The 14,529-nt window shown below is 42.0% G+C and overlaps 1 protein-coding gene across 5 annotated transcripts in view; it reads right to left on the bottom strand.

The window, feature by feature from the left end:
- The window catches only part of NCKAP5 (NCK associated protein 5), a 426,805-nt gene that overhangs the window by 213,900 nt on the left and 198,376 nt on the right, over positions 1–14,529 (bottom strand). For 2 of the 5 annotated variants that reach the window (XM_054069949.1, XM_054069951.1), the window contains exons 1-2: positions 7,187–7,253; positions 6,011–6,054 (exon numbers count right to left, since the gene is read on the bottom strand). In XM_054069949.1, coding sequence (XP_053925924.1) covers positions 6,011–6,054; positions 7,187–7,238 — 96 coding nt within the window. In that variant the 5' untranslated portion in view covers positions 7,239–7,253. Of the gene's footprint in view, positions 1–5,990; positions 6,055–7,186; positions 7,254–14,529 lie in introns of those variants that run through there. The other 3 variants (XM_054069952.1, XM_054069955.1, XM_054069950.1) reach the window with 3 other exon arrangements.

Below are 14,529 nucleotides of genomic sequence, written 5' to 3'. Positions count from 1 at the left end.
GGTGACAGAACGTGCCTCCGTGCTAGCGGCAGTACATTGTGCTGCCAGCTGTAAGACCCAGTTCAAGAGCAACCTCAGGATTCCCCCTTTTTCCATAAAAACAAGGGTACGTAGTGCAGATGTTAGGAGCTGGGCCTCTGAAAATGCTGACCATGCTGCTTTTGAGGGCTCCCTGCTACCTGATTAATGGGGCAGCATTAACATCAGCTGTGATGCTGGCCACACCGCCACGATGGTGGCCCAAGACCTCGTGCCCTGGCAGTGCTGAGAGCCAGGAGAGGTAAAAGCAGCTCCCGGCAGAGGTGTGGGAAAAGCACTATTTCCTTCAGTCGTGGGCTGCCACTCTAACACTGCATTTTCAGCTTACTACGAAAGGAGATGGAGATTTGGCTTTCTATTTCCAACTTAATTTCAGTCAGCTCAGCAAAGCATTGTCAAGCTGGAGTCTGATCTCCTCTTTCTCCTCGCCCAAAACTAGCACCTACATTAGAAACCTGAATTTCAGCAAAAGAGCAAACAACATTACATACAAAACACCGTGGAGTTTAGAAAAGCAGAAAATGGAATATAGTCAAGACTTTCTACTGATTTTAATAAGATTTCAATCAAAATGTTTTCTGCCCTCCAACATCATGTGAACGCTCCAGCACACGATGAGGAAAAGAGGCAGAGGTCTTCTCAAACCTGATTACATGTTTACAACTTCAGTTTCAATCTGGAAAAAAGACCAGTTTGCGCTTCCTGTGGTTTTGTAAAAGGCTGTTACGTACATCAAAATACATTACATTTAAGAAAGCTGTAACAAGCAGAAGTGACTCAGTTCCTAGGAATCGCACGGTATCTTACTGACAGTGCGATTTTTTTCCCTGCCTTTCCTTTTTACTTCTTCCACTCTTTATGTTAAAACTTGCAGTCTCTACTGTTTCATAGCAAAAACTGTTTGTAAAGCAAGAATTGTGCTGATCACATCAAAACTCATTAATATAACTTGTTTTTCCATTATTAGCACCATCTGAGCCTGTTGAAAGCCTTAACCAGGGCTTTAATTTTTCCACAGAGAGCTTTAAATTAATTAGTGGTTTACATGCTAACAAAGAATCTGATACATTCATAAATCAATCTAATGCAGAAGGATTACCAGAGGGTGGAAACCTATTCACTGGGGACCTCACATTCACTTAACACGGTGGTTTCCTTAACAAAAGGGTGCAGGTGTGGAATAGACGGGTACCGGGAAGAGCCCATGATAATCACTTTGAATCACTTAAAGACGCAGTAGGACACATGGTAAATCAGAGCCTAGGGCCCACCCTAAGTGAAATCCATGTAGATATAAAAGGCAATATCATTCCACTTTAACCTTCACAGCTAAATTGCCAGAGCGGTACAATTTCTTTTGTGTAGGTTACAGGCCACTGAACTAATGGAAAACAGAGTAGAATTAAAGCACTTGGATGCAGATGTAAAAACTAACAAAAATGTATAACTTATACATAAATAAAGGTAAAAAAATTAAAAAATAATATTTTTTTCTGTGTAATCATTAAATGAATCCAAGTCATTAAAATATGACATAATTGTGTACACTTTGGGTTTATTTTAGGTTTTTAATCTAGTTTTTACTAACAGCACTTAAGCAACCATGGAGACTCTGCTACGTAAGTGTAGCAGCATTTTTCCCTACTTTTGCTAACTTGGCACTGTTTCCTGTTAAGAAAATTTCACAAAAACGAACCCCACCTGGTCTTCTGTGTCCTAAACATCCAAAGTCATGGACTTAAAGGTTACAAAAAAACCCCACCACACCAACAACCAAAACCAAAAAAAAAAAAAAAAACCAGACTTTGATGACTAAAGCAGTTTTCAGGCTTTACTGTTTTGAAATAAACTTGTGATCTACTTTGAAAGCTGCTAATTTTAAAAATGGAATCTCTGTCACCACAGACACCTGCACAGTCTCCATATCAAATGCAGTACGAACTGTACACATACGAAGTCATCATCTTCTTTCCCTTTACAAAAGGAAAAGACTAATCGTTACTCCTTGATGAGTCAGAAGAAACACGACTGAGAAAATTGTGAACAAGCACACTAAGAAATTAAATGCCATAAATGACAGGGAGAGCCACCCTAGAACCCAGGCTCAGTAGACGGATTGGTAGTAGCATAATTGTGCATTTTGAAAATGGAGAATCAATATTTACTGATGGTGGTTCTTAAAGTAAAGAAACCTGAGCAACTGACAGGTATTCAAAATCTGGATTTATTTAGTTCTCCTAATTCAAGTAATTTATAAATACTCGCTCAACCCTGTACATGAGGTATCATATTTTTCATACAACCACATGGAGAAAACATATTACAAGTCACTCATATATTTTTTGTGATAAACATTTACCATTAAATGAAATATCTTAACCTAAACTTTTATAGCACCTTTCAGTATGTATTTACTTCAAATAATAAATTAGTAATGAGAAATGTAACTCTAGGACATGCTAAGAAAATACATTTCCTACGGGGAGCTCTGTGGGGCAGACACATTGGTGTCTCACAAAGCACATACCACCTGATCTTCAGTCTCCTCAGCAAAAGCCTCCTCGAAAAAACGTATTTCATCATCACTCACCATATTTTATTTATACAGATGTGCAGACCCATTTTTTAAGCAAAGGTACCACGGCATAAGTAGTTTTTACAGCACATGCTTCGTATTTGGTTTGTGTTACTGACTGTACGTATGGGTCTGCTTCGCTGCAGTAGTTCCTGTGATGCTGGGTGAACCCGAGCACCAGCAGCCCTTCCCACCCGTCGCTTCCAAGGACCACATGCAAAAAGGCAACAGCTGGTTACAGCAAATGCTAACTGACAACCCCCTGTGCAGGGCAGCAAATCCTAAATAGCATATTCTTCCCTTGATTTGTGCTGGGAAGGCAGCAAGGAGGAGTACTCACAGCCTTCTCACACTGTGATCAAAAGGTGCCAAATAGGAAGCAGGAAAGATGGGGCAAAGCCACCGCCCCAGATCTCTCTCCAGCATACACAGGGACAGGGCACATCTTCCCTTCTCACTGATTCCGTTCCCCCTAAAAACACGTGTCGGGTGACATAACGTGGCCACCTCTTACCCTTATGACTTATCTGTGACCGCAAAACCCATATAAAATCTATTTTTAAAAAAGAAGCAAGTACCACGAGTGCAATATTAAGCGAGGTGCCATCCTGCTAAAGGCTCACGGGACCTTTTGCATGGATCCCAGGCCGTGTGGCAGCATGACTCTTCTTGCTCTCTGCCCCAATCCACACCTGGTATAAAAACACTCTCCACAAGACAGAGAATGGTATTAAAAAGGTGGCATGTGCTGTACCTGTGCTTTTCTCAAATGAACAAATTCACTGAAAAAACAATCTAAGTAGTACAACAAATAAACAAAAAAAAAAATAGGAGTAAGCAAAGGCAATTAGCTAATTAGTGATTAAATAAAGCTGTGGCCTGTCACTGCCTGTGTTGGCAGGGGGGCTGCCATCCCTTTTATCCAGAGCTGCAGCTGGTGACAGCACAGCAAAACCCCTCAGGCGTCCTGTGGCTGACTGGTACCACTGCCTGGTCCTCGCCGCCAGCCCCAGAGGATGCCGTGCTGTCTCCAGGGGGATGTCCATCACACTGAAAAGAGCAGCACATGCGATTCAGTACCCTGCAGGCATGCTGTTGGCTGCCAGAACTTCTCTGGAGGAAGCCTCGCCATTTGCCAAAGGCTTTACTTGCTCAGAATCCCCAGGCAAAATTTTGCTGTGAATCTTTCTAAAGTAATTGCCCAAAACTGATATGCGCTGCAGGCTCCTTGCTGCACGCCTCGAGAACGTAGCCAACACAAGTTACCTCACTCCTGGCCTTCCCAGAGCTGAAATACTCCATCTCCTGGACCCTTACTGCTCTCGTACTGCTTGCAGCCAAGCAAGATCATTAATGTTAATTAATGACTGCTGTGTTTCATATTAAAATCACTGGTTCTGAGCCCTGAGACACAAAGAAGTTTCCATACATCAACAGCTTCAAAGCAATTGTCTCTATGGGCACACTCATCCTCGTCTGTAGTTGCAGGATAATTGTGGAAATTACCCCTTGGGGAAGAGGGGAAAAACTACCTAGCATTTACCTTTGGGGAAGACTTCACCCCTGGAGAGGCTCTATCAGTTCCTAATGGGTTACAACACTCGGCCTCTCAACAAATTATACAAAATTACCCTCTGGTTAGCCTGCTATGTCATTAATCCCACAAGCCCATAGTAAAAGGTACAAGAAATGTCTGACTAGCACGAAATGAAGCTACAAGGTGGGTGCATATACCAAAAGCCTTACCAGGTCTAGAAGGTTAATCAATATTACTCGTTTCATAAAGTCTTGAATTTTTCCACTAAGTATATTTTACACTCAATATAATATTATCATTTATATGCCTCCAAGGGAAAGCAAGTTTAACAAAAATTAAAGGAAACATTCTAAATAGAGTAAACAGCTTTTCCCAGATTTTGAAAATTGTTTACACTGAAAACTAAAATGCAATTGCAAATCCAGTGCCTGACCTTTGCCATCCTTCCTCCGGCAAAATTCCTCCTGGAGTCAGCAGGAGTTTTATCTCAACCACTGACTCACGGACGGCAGCTTAACTTGATAAAGCTTGTTCCTTGCTTCCTCCAGGATTTCTGCCCCAATATACTCAACATTACCCAGTGGCCAGTCTTCCCGACTGCTTAAACTCCGACTCCGAGTCTTCTGGCAGCCAGCCCAGCCACACTGCAGACCCAAGGGCAGGTACACCGGGAGTGGTGTTAGGATGGGAGAGGGCAACAGCTCCCACAACCAAACTGGGCACGTAGCAGGGATTAGGGGCAAATCAGCAGCATCTGCCTGCACAAGCCCCACTTGTCTCCTTCCCTTCACAAGAAGGCATGCAGAGTCCAGAAGCCCCTGTCCCAGCACAGCCCCCAACAAAGCACCCCTGGCTCTGCTGGATCTGCGTGTGGCCATGATGAGAGCAACAGATTCAGAGCTGGTGTCTCCTACCCACCCTTTGCATCCCTCCAGATCTCATTTCCTTGTGTTAATCGCTAACAATGATTTATAAAATGCACTCATTGGAGGCAGGTGGGATTTAAAGGATCCTGCGTCATACAGCTAACAGAGCATTCACTCCCCACAGACCATCTACAGCTTCTCCCCACTAAGTTAAACAAACTTTGGGCCAAATCTTCTTGCAGTCAACTATGTAACTCACTCAAATCATCAGCAGCTTCATGAGCATGTGCAAGGGGACTGATCTGGGGCTTAAGGATTTTGAATGTCTGCTTTTATCCTAGGGAAGCCCGAGACATTTTATCTGAAGACAGGGACAAACAAACTCCTTAACAGATGGGAAGAGTTCCTTAGATATTAAGTAATTAAGCACACTCGCACATGTTGGCTCCTAAAGAAAATTGTTTTGAAGAGATAAGACACTCTATAAATTGAGATTTGTGGTTAACCAAAAGTCTGCCATTTCAACTTTTGCTCGCAAGCCTAATCTCATAAATTGCTACATGAAAAAGGAAGATACAAGGGGCATTATATGATTTACAAAATCATCAGACTGAGGGCTTCTTTAAGCTTCTATGTTTGTATTCTACCATTTTTGTGCAGTTAGCTAAGATTTAACAGGCAAATAAATCGAGATATTTTGATCTGAAATTGCCTTTCCGTGCTTGCCTTGCTTCCAATTCCTGTAAGCACCACCAGCAGGGAAATAGAAACAGCTTTTCTCTACTGCAACTCTTCGAAGGAAGCCAAGATAGAGCCTTGAGTTTCTTCAGAACTATGAATACATTGTTGGCAACCCATCACTTTGTCCAAGACATCCTTACTGCTCTGGTGAGCATCCTCAGTGAGACAAAACACACCTAAGGCCTGAAGTAGTAAGACAAGTATCCTAAAGCAGCGAGCTGCTGCAGCTTACCATTGCTCCTTCACTCTTACTTTGTGCAACTTCCCGCTGCAGCCGAGCCACAGACAGCTTCTCCCTGTGGAAAGAAAAATGTGTGAGTAGCAGTTCATTTTTCACTGGCGGGGAGAACACAATGCTTGCCCGTTGGGGTGGCATTCCTGCACATTGCTCAGATAACTCTCCCGGCAGATCCTCCTCTCCTCACCAGGCTCCTCTGTAATATTCAGGCAGTTTGACAGAACTGTCAATAAATCAATGGAATCTAAACATCATTTGCTCCATTCAAACAACAAAGTAGCTCATCATGCTGGCGAAATGGAAACAGACTGTGCACATCAGATCGTGTCATTTATTTTCCTATAGCCTTGCACATCAGCTTTGTTCTGTACTACAGCAACACAAGTTGGACGGCTGACAGATTATCAATAAATTTATGCATAAAAGTGAAATTTTAAAAATCTATTCTATTCCTAAACATACTGTGCGGCATTTTGTAACTACTAAATTGATTACTTTTTTTAATTAGCCTTGTTTTCATATAAGATCTTTACCTAAATGTTTGTCTTGCCTCAAGTAGCAATTTATTTGCTTAATTACGGATTTGGTGCTCACAACACAATTTCACCTGGAAAGCTGTAAAACAGGAATGAAAGTAGGGTTTCAGTATAGGTAGAAAAGGAAAGTTTTTCACCATGTATGGACTGGGAAAATGCAGCAGATACCAAGTATGTGAACTGCAAAACCTAGACAGTGGAAGGTGGTACAGAAACCAACCACTGCAGGAGAGGTACAAGAAGAGAAGAATTTGCTCTTAAAACTCAGCGAAGCAGAAAATACTTTACAGAATAAAGGAAACTTAAGCAACCTACTATAATTTAAAAAGGATTTAAGAAAAATAAAGACACTTTTTCAAATAGGCTATTTTCAAAGAGTATCTATTTTTTAAGGGGAAGCACCCTGCAGAAACGTCAGAGGAATTTACCAGCACATCAATTCATCAGTAAACAACAAAACATGAATTTGCAGATTAATATATTATTTTAAAAAGATGGTCAACTTTGAAAACTTCCAGCAAAAAGATATTTAAATCAGAATATATCCATTATCAGGCTTGAAATTTTCCATTTACTCATGTTGTGAGTAAATTCTAGTTGGTGTAATTGGAAAACAAGACCTGAACTGTCTCATTGCAGCATCCTGGCACTTACCTGAGATATTTAAAACCTCTGCCTTAGTGATTACTCGGCACAACAAAAACATAAGAGCACTAATGGCTCAGGGCTGTGAGAGAAGGCAGTGGGCTGCCAGCAGCAGGACTGGCTCCACGCTGCCCACGAAGGGTTCCAGCCGCAAGTCCACTGGCCATGCCGCCTGGCTTTCCTGAGTTCAGGAAAGAAAACCTTTCTGCTGTGCACTGCAGTGAAGTACAAAGCCTTGAAAATGCAGAGACGCATCTCCCAGCTGTCTCACTGCAGAGAAGAGCAGAAGCTGGAAACTCCTGTCACCCCAAACACCTGCAAAGGTGCCCAGCCGGGGGTGAGGGAGGACCCGGCGACCAACAGTTTCCCTAGGCTCCGTAACCTCCCCTGTCATTGACTGGGTCACTCCCATCCAGCATAAAAAGCTAAAAGCTCTATGATGTTTTATTCCTGATCTTGCAATAAAAGCAGCCTTTCAACCATTTCTCAGGAACTGTTTCTGCTGAGGAAGGAAGATCTGCACGTACCTGCCAGCTCAACACACGCTTGGGGCACTAAGCCAGTCCCCCCTCTCAATTTCAGTAGCAGACCTTGCATTTCAATTAAGGATTCCTAAGAGTGAAGTGTTCCCACTTGCCTGCTGCACCCCATAACACCCTCCATGCAGCCGGCTGGTGGTATCCTGCGAGCATGGTTATTGCATTAACTAAGCATTGCTAATATTGTGATTGATAAATCTATGCAATGTTGAAACCACTGAATATTGGCAAAACCTAATGACGATACAGCCACAACCCTGGGAAAGTTGCATTTGTGCGACTCCAGCATGATCTCAAGATCCTCTTTTGCACATCTGCAAAGTTACTGACAACTGAGAAGTGGCATTAGTTCAGCATTGACAGCCTTAACATGAGTGTCCTAAAAACAGCTTCTACAAGTCGTGTACCGCCCTTCCTCTTCCCTGTTCAGATAATATCACAGGCAAATTACAGAACTGGTTAATCCTATTTTAAGGACATAGTTCGTCTACTGGAAATAGCCCGTTGCATTTTTGCACCGCTTCAGTGCCCTAATATGTTTTAGTGGAAAAAGCGAGTATACTCTTTGGGGGGGGTGTGACTTTAATTGCAAAACAAGTGCCTAAAGAGATTTTGAGAAAAGATGCAGGCAGGAGGGAGAGAGAAACAAACAAAAGACCCCACAAATTACTCCTCAATATACTTCCTGCTAGTGGTCTGCAGAGATTTATTTTGTTATTCCTCCTACAGGAGGAATACTCCCACTTTCCTCTCTCCAACATGGAATCAGGTCCACAATTCTGGAATTTCATCAGAGTAAATTCCATTCAAGTTCCATCTGCAAAGAGAGCTGCACCTAACCAGGAGGCCAGGTCTTGCCGGGCTGGGTGAGATTCAGGAAGGGGCTTCCTTAACAATTTTCCCAGAAAAGAAAAGCATAGATGGGCACCTTCTCCCTCCTGCCTGCATTCTCCAGGCGAAGGAGCCATGCATTCACAGCCAGACCTCCGCAGATCGACATTCATCCAGGCAGAATGCACAGCAAAGGCTCCACGTGCCTCTGGACCACAGTCACCACCAAGATCATTCCAAGAAGCTTCAGTTCTGATGCGCTTGGCCTAATGCCTGCAGTGAGCCATTTCCCACCACCTCTGCACAAACATATGCCAGTATTATGGGTGAGAAATGGTGTCAAAAGCCTGTTAGGAGCTAAAAGCTTTTAATACAAATCTACAGCCTTGGAAGTTTTCATATAAGATACATGACAAGACAGAATGAGGACCTTCACATCTAAGCAGATCCAAATAAACCTGTTGGTTACTACTCACCATCTCAGGCACCTTTGTTTACGACACTACCTCTAGTGACTATCCTCAGCCCCCATTTTTAAACATGGTGTTACAATCTAATAGGCATTTTACACAACTGAGCTGCAAAAATAATAAGCTTTTAGCTGCTTTAGCTTTTCAAATGTTTCAAATGCAAAGAACATTTGACATGCATTTCACAGTTAATCTTGTTGTTTTAATCTTTGCTCTCAAATAGGAAAAATCAGTAGCATTACTTTGTTGCTATGTGGTTTTATTTATTTTAATCAAGGGTGTTTCATTCCTATGGCATGATTAATTAACAAAGTTAATTAGCAACTACAGCAAACCTGCAAGAAAACAAAATCTTCTCTAAGGATTTAAAAAATTAAAACATGTTCATTGAGAAGTTTTCATGCTCGCTTTTGAAAAGCCACCAAATGATAAAAGGTTTACAAAAATGCTCTTCAAAAGCACAGTTTATGCTCTTAAGTTTGAATATTTGCATTGTAAGTGGCAGAATTCCCAGCCAAGGACGTTGCAAAGAGATAATTAAAGGAGCCAAACAAGGATTCAATTATATCCTTTCCAGATGGAACCAAGCACACAAGCATTCACTGTGTGGATGGAAGAAAGATACATTTCAAGTCTCAATATCACTAGGAGATATTGCAGAAGCTTTTTCTAAAAAAAACCAACAGTTTGAGGAAAGCCCAATTTAGCCCAAGAAAAACATAAACGTGCTAAATAATCTTGTGAATTCTAAACTTCGCTTAAACTACAACTTCTCCTTGGAATCTCCTTTTCCCATTAGTTAGGCTCATTCAACTACCAGACCAAAAAACCTGTATCACACGGCAGCGACAGCTAACGCATGCAGCTCAGGGCTTCACCACAAAACTCTGCTGCTTGAACTTCTCCCAGTCCACAGGGGTAAAGGCGGGCAAGTCATAGAATCACAGAATCGTCTGGTTGGAAAGGATCTTTGAGATCATCGAGTCCAACTGTACCTGTTCAATATGTCAGCGAGTCCTTCTGTATCTTCCGCAGGTTGCTTTGGAGCAGGGAAGTTCCAAGTTTCCCACTCCATGCTTTTGCTGTGAGATTCAGAAGGTGAATAAATTTTTTCTTTTTTCATGCAGAAAAGCATAAAAATGGCACAGACAGTCTCAGAAACTGAATTTTCAAGGTGACCCTAACCACTGTGTCTTGGAACCACTTGACCATGAGCCAACAGTGTGCCCTGGCAGGCAAGAGGGCAAACCGTGTCCTGAGATCTGCATCAAGCATGGCATTGCCAGCTGGAAGGTGGTTGTCCTGTTCTGCTCTGCTCTGGTGCGGCCCCACCTCGGGTACTATGTGCACCACAGTATATAAAGGATACGAAGCTACTGGAGAGCGTCCAGAGGAGCACCTCGAAGTTGGTGAAGGGTTTAGAGAGGAAGTCATATGTGGGATGGCTAAAGTCACTTGGTCTGTTCCGCCTGGAGGAGAGGAGACTGAGGAGAGACCTCATTGTGGTCTACAGCTTCCTCACAAGGGGAGGAGGAGGAGCAGGTGCTGATCTCTTCTCTCTAGTGACCAATCATAGGACCCAAGGGAATGGCAGGGAGATGTGCCATGGAAGGTTTAGCTTGGATATTAGGAAAAGGTTCTTCACCCAGAGGGTGGTGGAGCACTGGAACAGCTCCCCAGGGAAGCAGTCATGGAGCCAAGGCTGACAATACTCAGCAAGCATTTGGACAATGCCCTCAGACACATGGTGTGGATGTTGGGGTTGTCCGATGCAGGGACAGGAGTTGGACTCGATGATCCTTGGGGATCCCTTCCAACTCAGGACATTCTATGGGTCTATGACTCAAATTTCCCCATCATTCTATGACTCTATGACCTATCAAAATAATTTCTCTGTAACTTCCTCCATGCCCCCATTATAACTTATAGCCACAGCATTGTTTTTGAAATGAACGAGAAAAAACACCACTAAAATCCATTAAACCCATATTCCAGCACGGTGCCAACACCTAGGGGCAGGGCACTAGTCCGTGCAGAGAGCCACAAACCCGGCTTCCTCCACCTCCTGGTTTTACAGGGAGGTTTCCAATCCGAATGCTGACCAGGTTTGACCCCGTTGAGTATATGAGATCTGACAAGGGAACAGCTGAGGGTGGAATGGCTGCAGTGAACTAATGTGCCTCTTTCAGCTCCTATTGAGATCGCAGTGTTTAGCAATGCTGCAACCTTCCTTCCTGCTGAAGATCACGAACAATGAAGGCATTTGGGGCTTTATAAATGTCAGCGCCCTGTGCATTTTGAAACTGGTCTTTTACAGTTGCAATGGTTTAACTAGATCTAGCAATAAAAGAGTCATCTAGCAAAGAAATATTCATTGCAAATTTAAAGCTCAGTAATGTACAAGCTTTATTTAATTATTTTTACAATAATTGCAAAGACTGGAGTCGCAATAATGAAAGCACTAATGCTGTCAAGCAGAAGCAGAATAGATAGGATGAGCCACCAGCAAAGCACAGGCTCCTCTTTATTGCTAACTTACGTGCATTCATTTCTGAATAAAAGATAAGCATACAAAACCCATCATTTACGTGAAAATTCTCTTCTATGGGACATGATACTCCCAAATGCAGGCAAGCAAAACAGATAATAACTTACTTAAACTGTATTTTCTTTGAGTGACACTAACTTCTAAGGAAAAAAAACCCACCACACATTAATTCTTACTCTAATCTAAAATATATATTGTCTATCCCCAGGGGCTCCTGCACAATTTCCAGTGGATTTTAATGTATATGAAATCTGAACTGGAAGTTCAAAGAAGATCATCTAGTTACTTTCCAGAAGCATCCAAACCAGACACCAAATACCAAAGAAATACCACGGAGGAAGATCATGCAATAATGCAGGGCTGAGTCACATCCCTCGTCAGAGAGGAGAAGGCAAAGAGAGAAACAGAGTGCGGGCAGAGCCTTCGTTAGAAAAGCAAAAAGGTTGCCTTTGGCTAGGAAAGAGGGGCAGAGCCGTGACAGAGAAACTGGAAGTGGAAAGGTTATCAGGAGAGTCCATGGCAGATTATGACGGGATTGTTTTCATGACAAATTACTCTCCCAGCGTGGCAGCCGAGGTCTGCTGGGCACTTGAGCACAGTAATTCTGTCCTAAGCATGACCATGAGGACAGACAGCGATGTGTTTTCAACAGAACCACCTTCTCACACATTGCTAATCTTTATATCTTTATTGACATTTATTGTTTTCAGCACTAGAATTATGGATGCAAGACTGCACACTTTAACAATTCACGGGTATTTCAGACAACATTACACGTATCTTTTTATGCTGGTGTAGGGAGTCTCCTTCCACGACCGGTGCTGCCTCCACAACACAGCCCACCTCACAAATTCTGTACTGATTTTGGCCAACAGTATCAGACATTGTTATGGAGGTTTAAAATGTGGGGTTGTTTTCTCTCAAGCTTTGTGATGGTTTTTAACCTTGGTAATGCAGAAAAGCTGGCACGTGAACAGCAATTTTTTTTAAATAATGTTCATTAGTAACTGCTAAATAATCAGAATGACAATAAATAGAGCCACCAACCCCCCTTTCATTTCCTTGACAAGACACGGAGACAGTACCAACCATCACAAGCAATGCAGTTTCCTGATTAAGAAAAAAAATAGGCAAAACAATGTGATTCCTTCCCCACAATGCACCAATTCAGTTGTAGGATAAAAGATTAATGTCGGCATGATACGATGCCAAATAATCAGGATAATTGTGAATTATACCAAGCAATCATTTAACAAATCTCCTGGAACATCTCACTTATGACCATTATTCACCACATAATGCATTTAGTTGCAATGCCTTTTCAGATTTATTCCTCTGAAGCCCTTCTTTTGTGCTGAGATTCCAGGTGGAAAAAGAAAATAGGTAGGAAAAGAAAGTCAAATTTCGTTATGAAACGCAGAAACGGAGGACAAAAAAGTAACATTTTCCTAGTAATCTCTAAAGTCTGCAGATAGCAGTGAGAGATACTTAAAGAGCTATTTTAAAAATCAGCTTGAGCACAAAATAACCTGCAGCAGGCAAGGGAGTTACACCTGGCTGTCAACTTTACTGCAACACCACACATAAAACATTGAACTTCTAAGTGCCGAGAAAGACCGGACTACAGTACTGAACCCTGAAACACATCTAAGGTAGAATTTTTCACATTATAAATTAAACAGTCCAACCATTATATAAGCCTTGCATGTATCGAAAAGCACAGCTGAAGTTTTAGCAGGGCCTAATTCTGTGCAGATTTGCTCCCTGTTCAAACCTATTGATTCAATATATACCATAAACTACTAAAACACACTACCAGAAATAAATGAGATCCCAATCTGTCAAACTGTTGCTATCAAAAGTGAAACATTAACCATAAACCTTATTGTCTCTGTTCTGCAATCTACACCAGAAAATATCTAGCAAAAGCCATTTGAAAAATTCACTGTTGCAGTTTATAATTTCTTGATGTGACCGATTTATCAATTTTAATGTTACATAACAGTAATATTTGCATTCAATGCTGTATTATTTCTATCAATATGCTGCAATCCAAGAAGCATACAGTGGGAATTTGTATGATTGGGCAAGCTGCCAAGTTCTGAGAGACAACATCATGGATAACTTCAACGTTCAAACAGGAAAAAAAGAAGAAAAGGAGAAACAGAAATCAATTTGGAATATTAATTCCGCAAAACCCACCTTAAATTATAATATAAGCAGGTGTTGCACACAGATCCTCATCCCTTACTAAAAAAATGATTGCTTTTCAGGTGCTACTTTAAAATATCTTACACAAATGAAAGCATCTGTTTAACAAAAGCCCTAAAATGCTCTGAAACGACACCAAATTCTTCCTGAGAATGTTTTTCACAATACAAAGTATACAGTTTGCACTTCTCTAATCAAAACAAAATAGTAGGTTTTATGTTTTTAGACAGCATCCTGAGAGCAACTGCATCATTCTTATGACCTTCTCCAGTACTCATCGGTGGGATAAGGAAATTTTACACCGACAGAAGGGAAAGCCCTTCTGTCACTAAATCCTTCCCATAGCAAAACATGGTTGAGGACCGCCACTTCTTTAAACGGGACAGTAAGACAGGTTGCTAAACACCTTCCAGTTCAGCTCAACAGTGCAGCTGGTTCAAAGTGGGTAACGAAAGAAGCACAGGGTCACCACTACGTGGCACTTCGGCCCATGAGAGAAAGACAACAGTTTAAGCCACCAACTTTTAGCCCTCTTATTTCAAACACATACAACTGCCACTCTTCATTTCGCATGCCCCCAAGATGTTTTTTTTGGTCCTGATCCCCACATACACCTGTTCTGATCGCTGCATGTACCAAAGCTGGTGACATTTGGCTGTTCAGTGGAGCTGACGTGAGCCTGGCAACACCACAGTCGCCAACACAAGGGAGGTGCTGCTAAGACAGATGCCACTTTCAAAAGAGTCAGATTTT

Source organism: Cuculus canorus, chromosome 6, assembly GCF_017976375.1.
Source record: "Cuculus canorus isolate bCucCan1 chromosome 6, bCucCan1.pri, whole genome shotgun sequence".
NCBI lineage: Eukaryota > Metazoa > Chordata > Aves > Cuculiformes > Cuculidae > Cuculus > Cuculus canorus.
The sequence above is the reverse complement of the archived record's forward strand: the minus strand, read 5'-3'. Positions and strand labels throughout refer to the sequence as shown.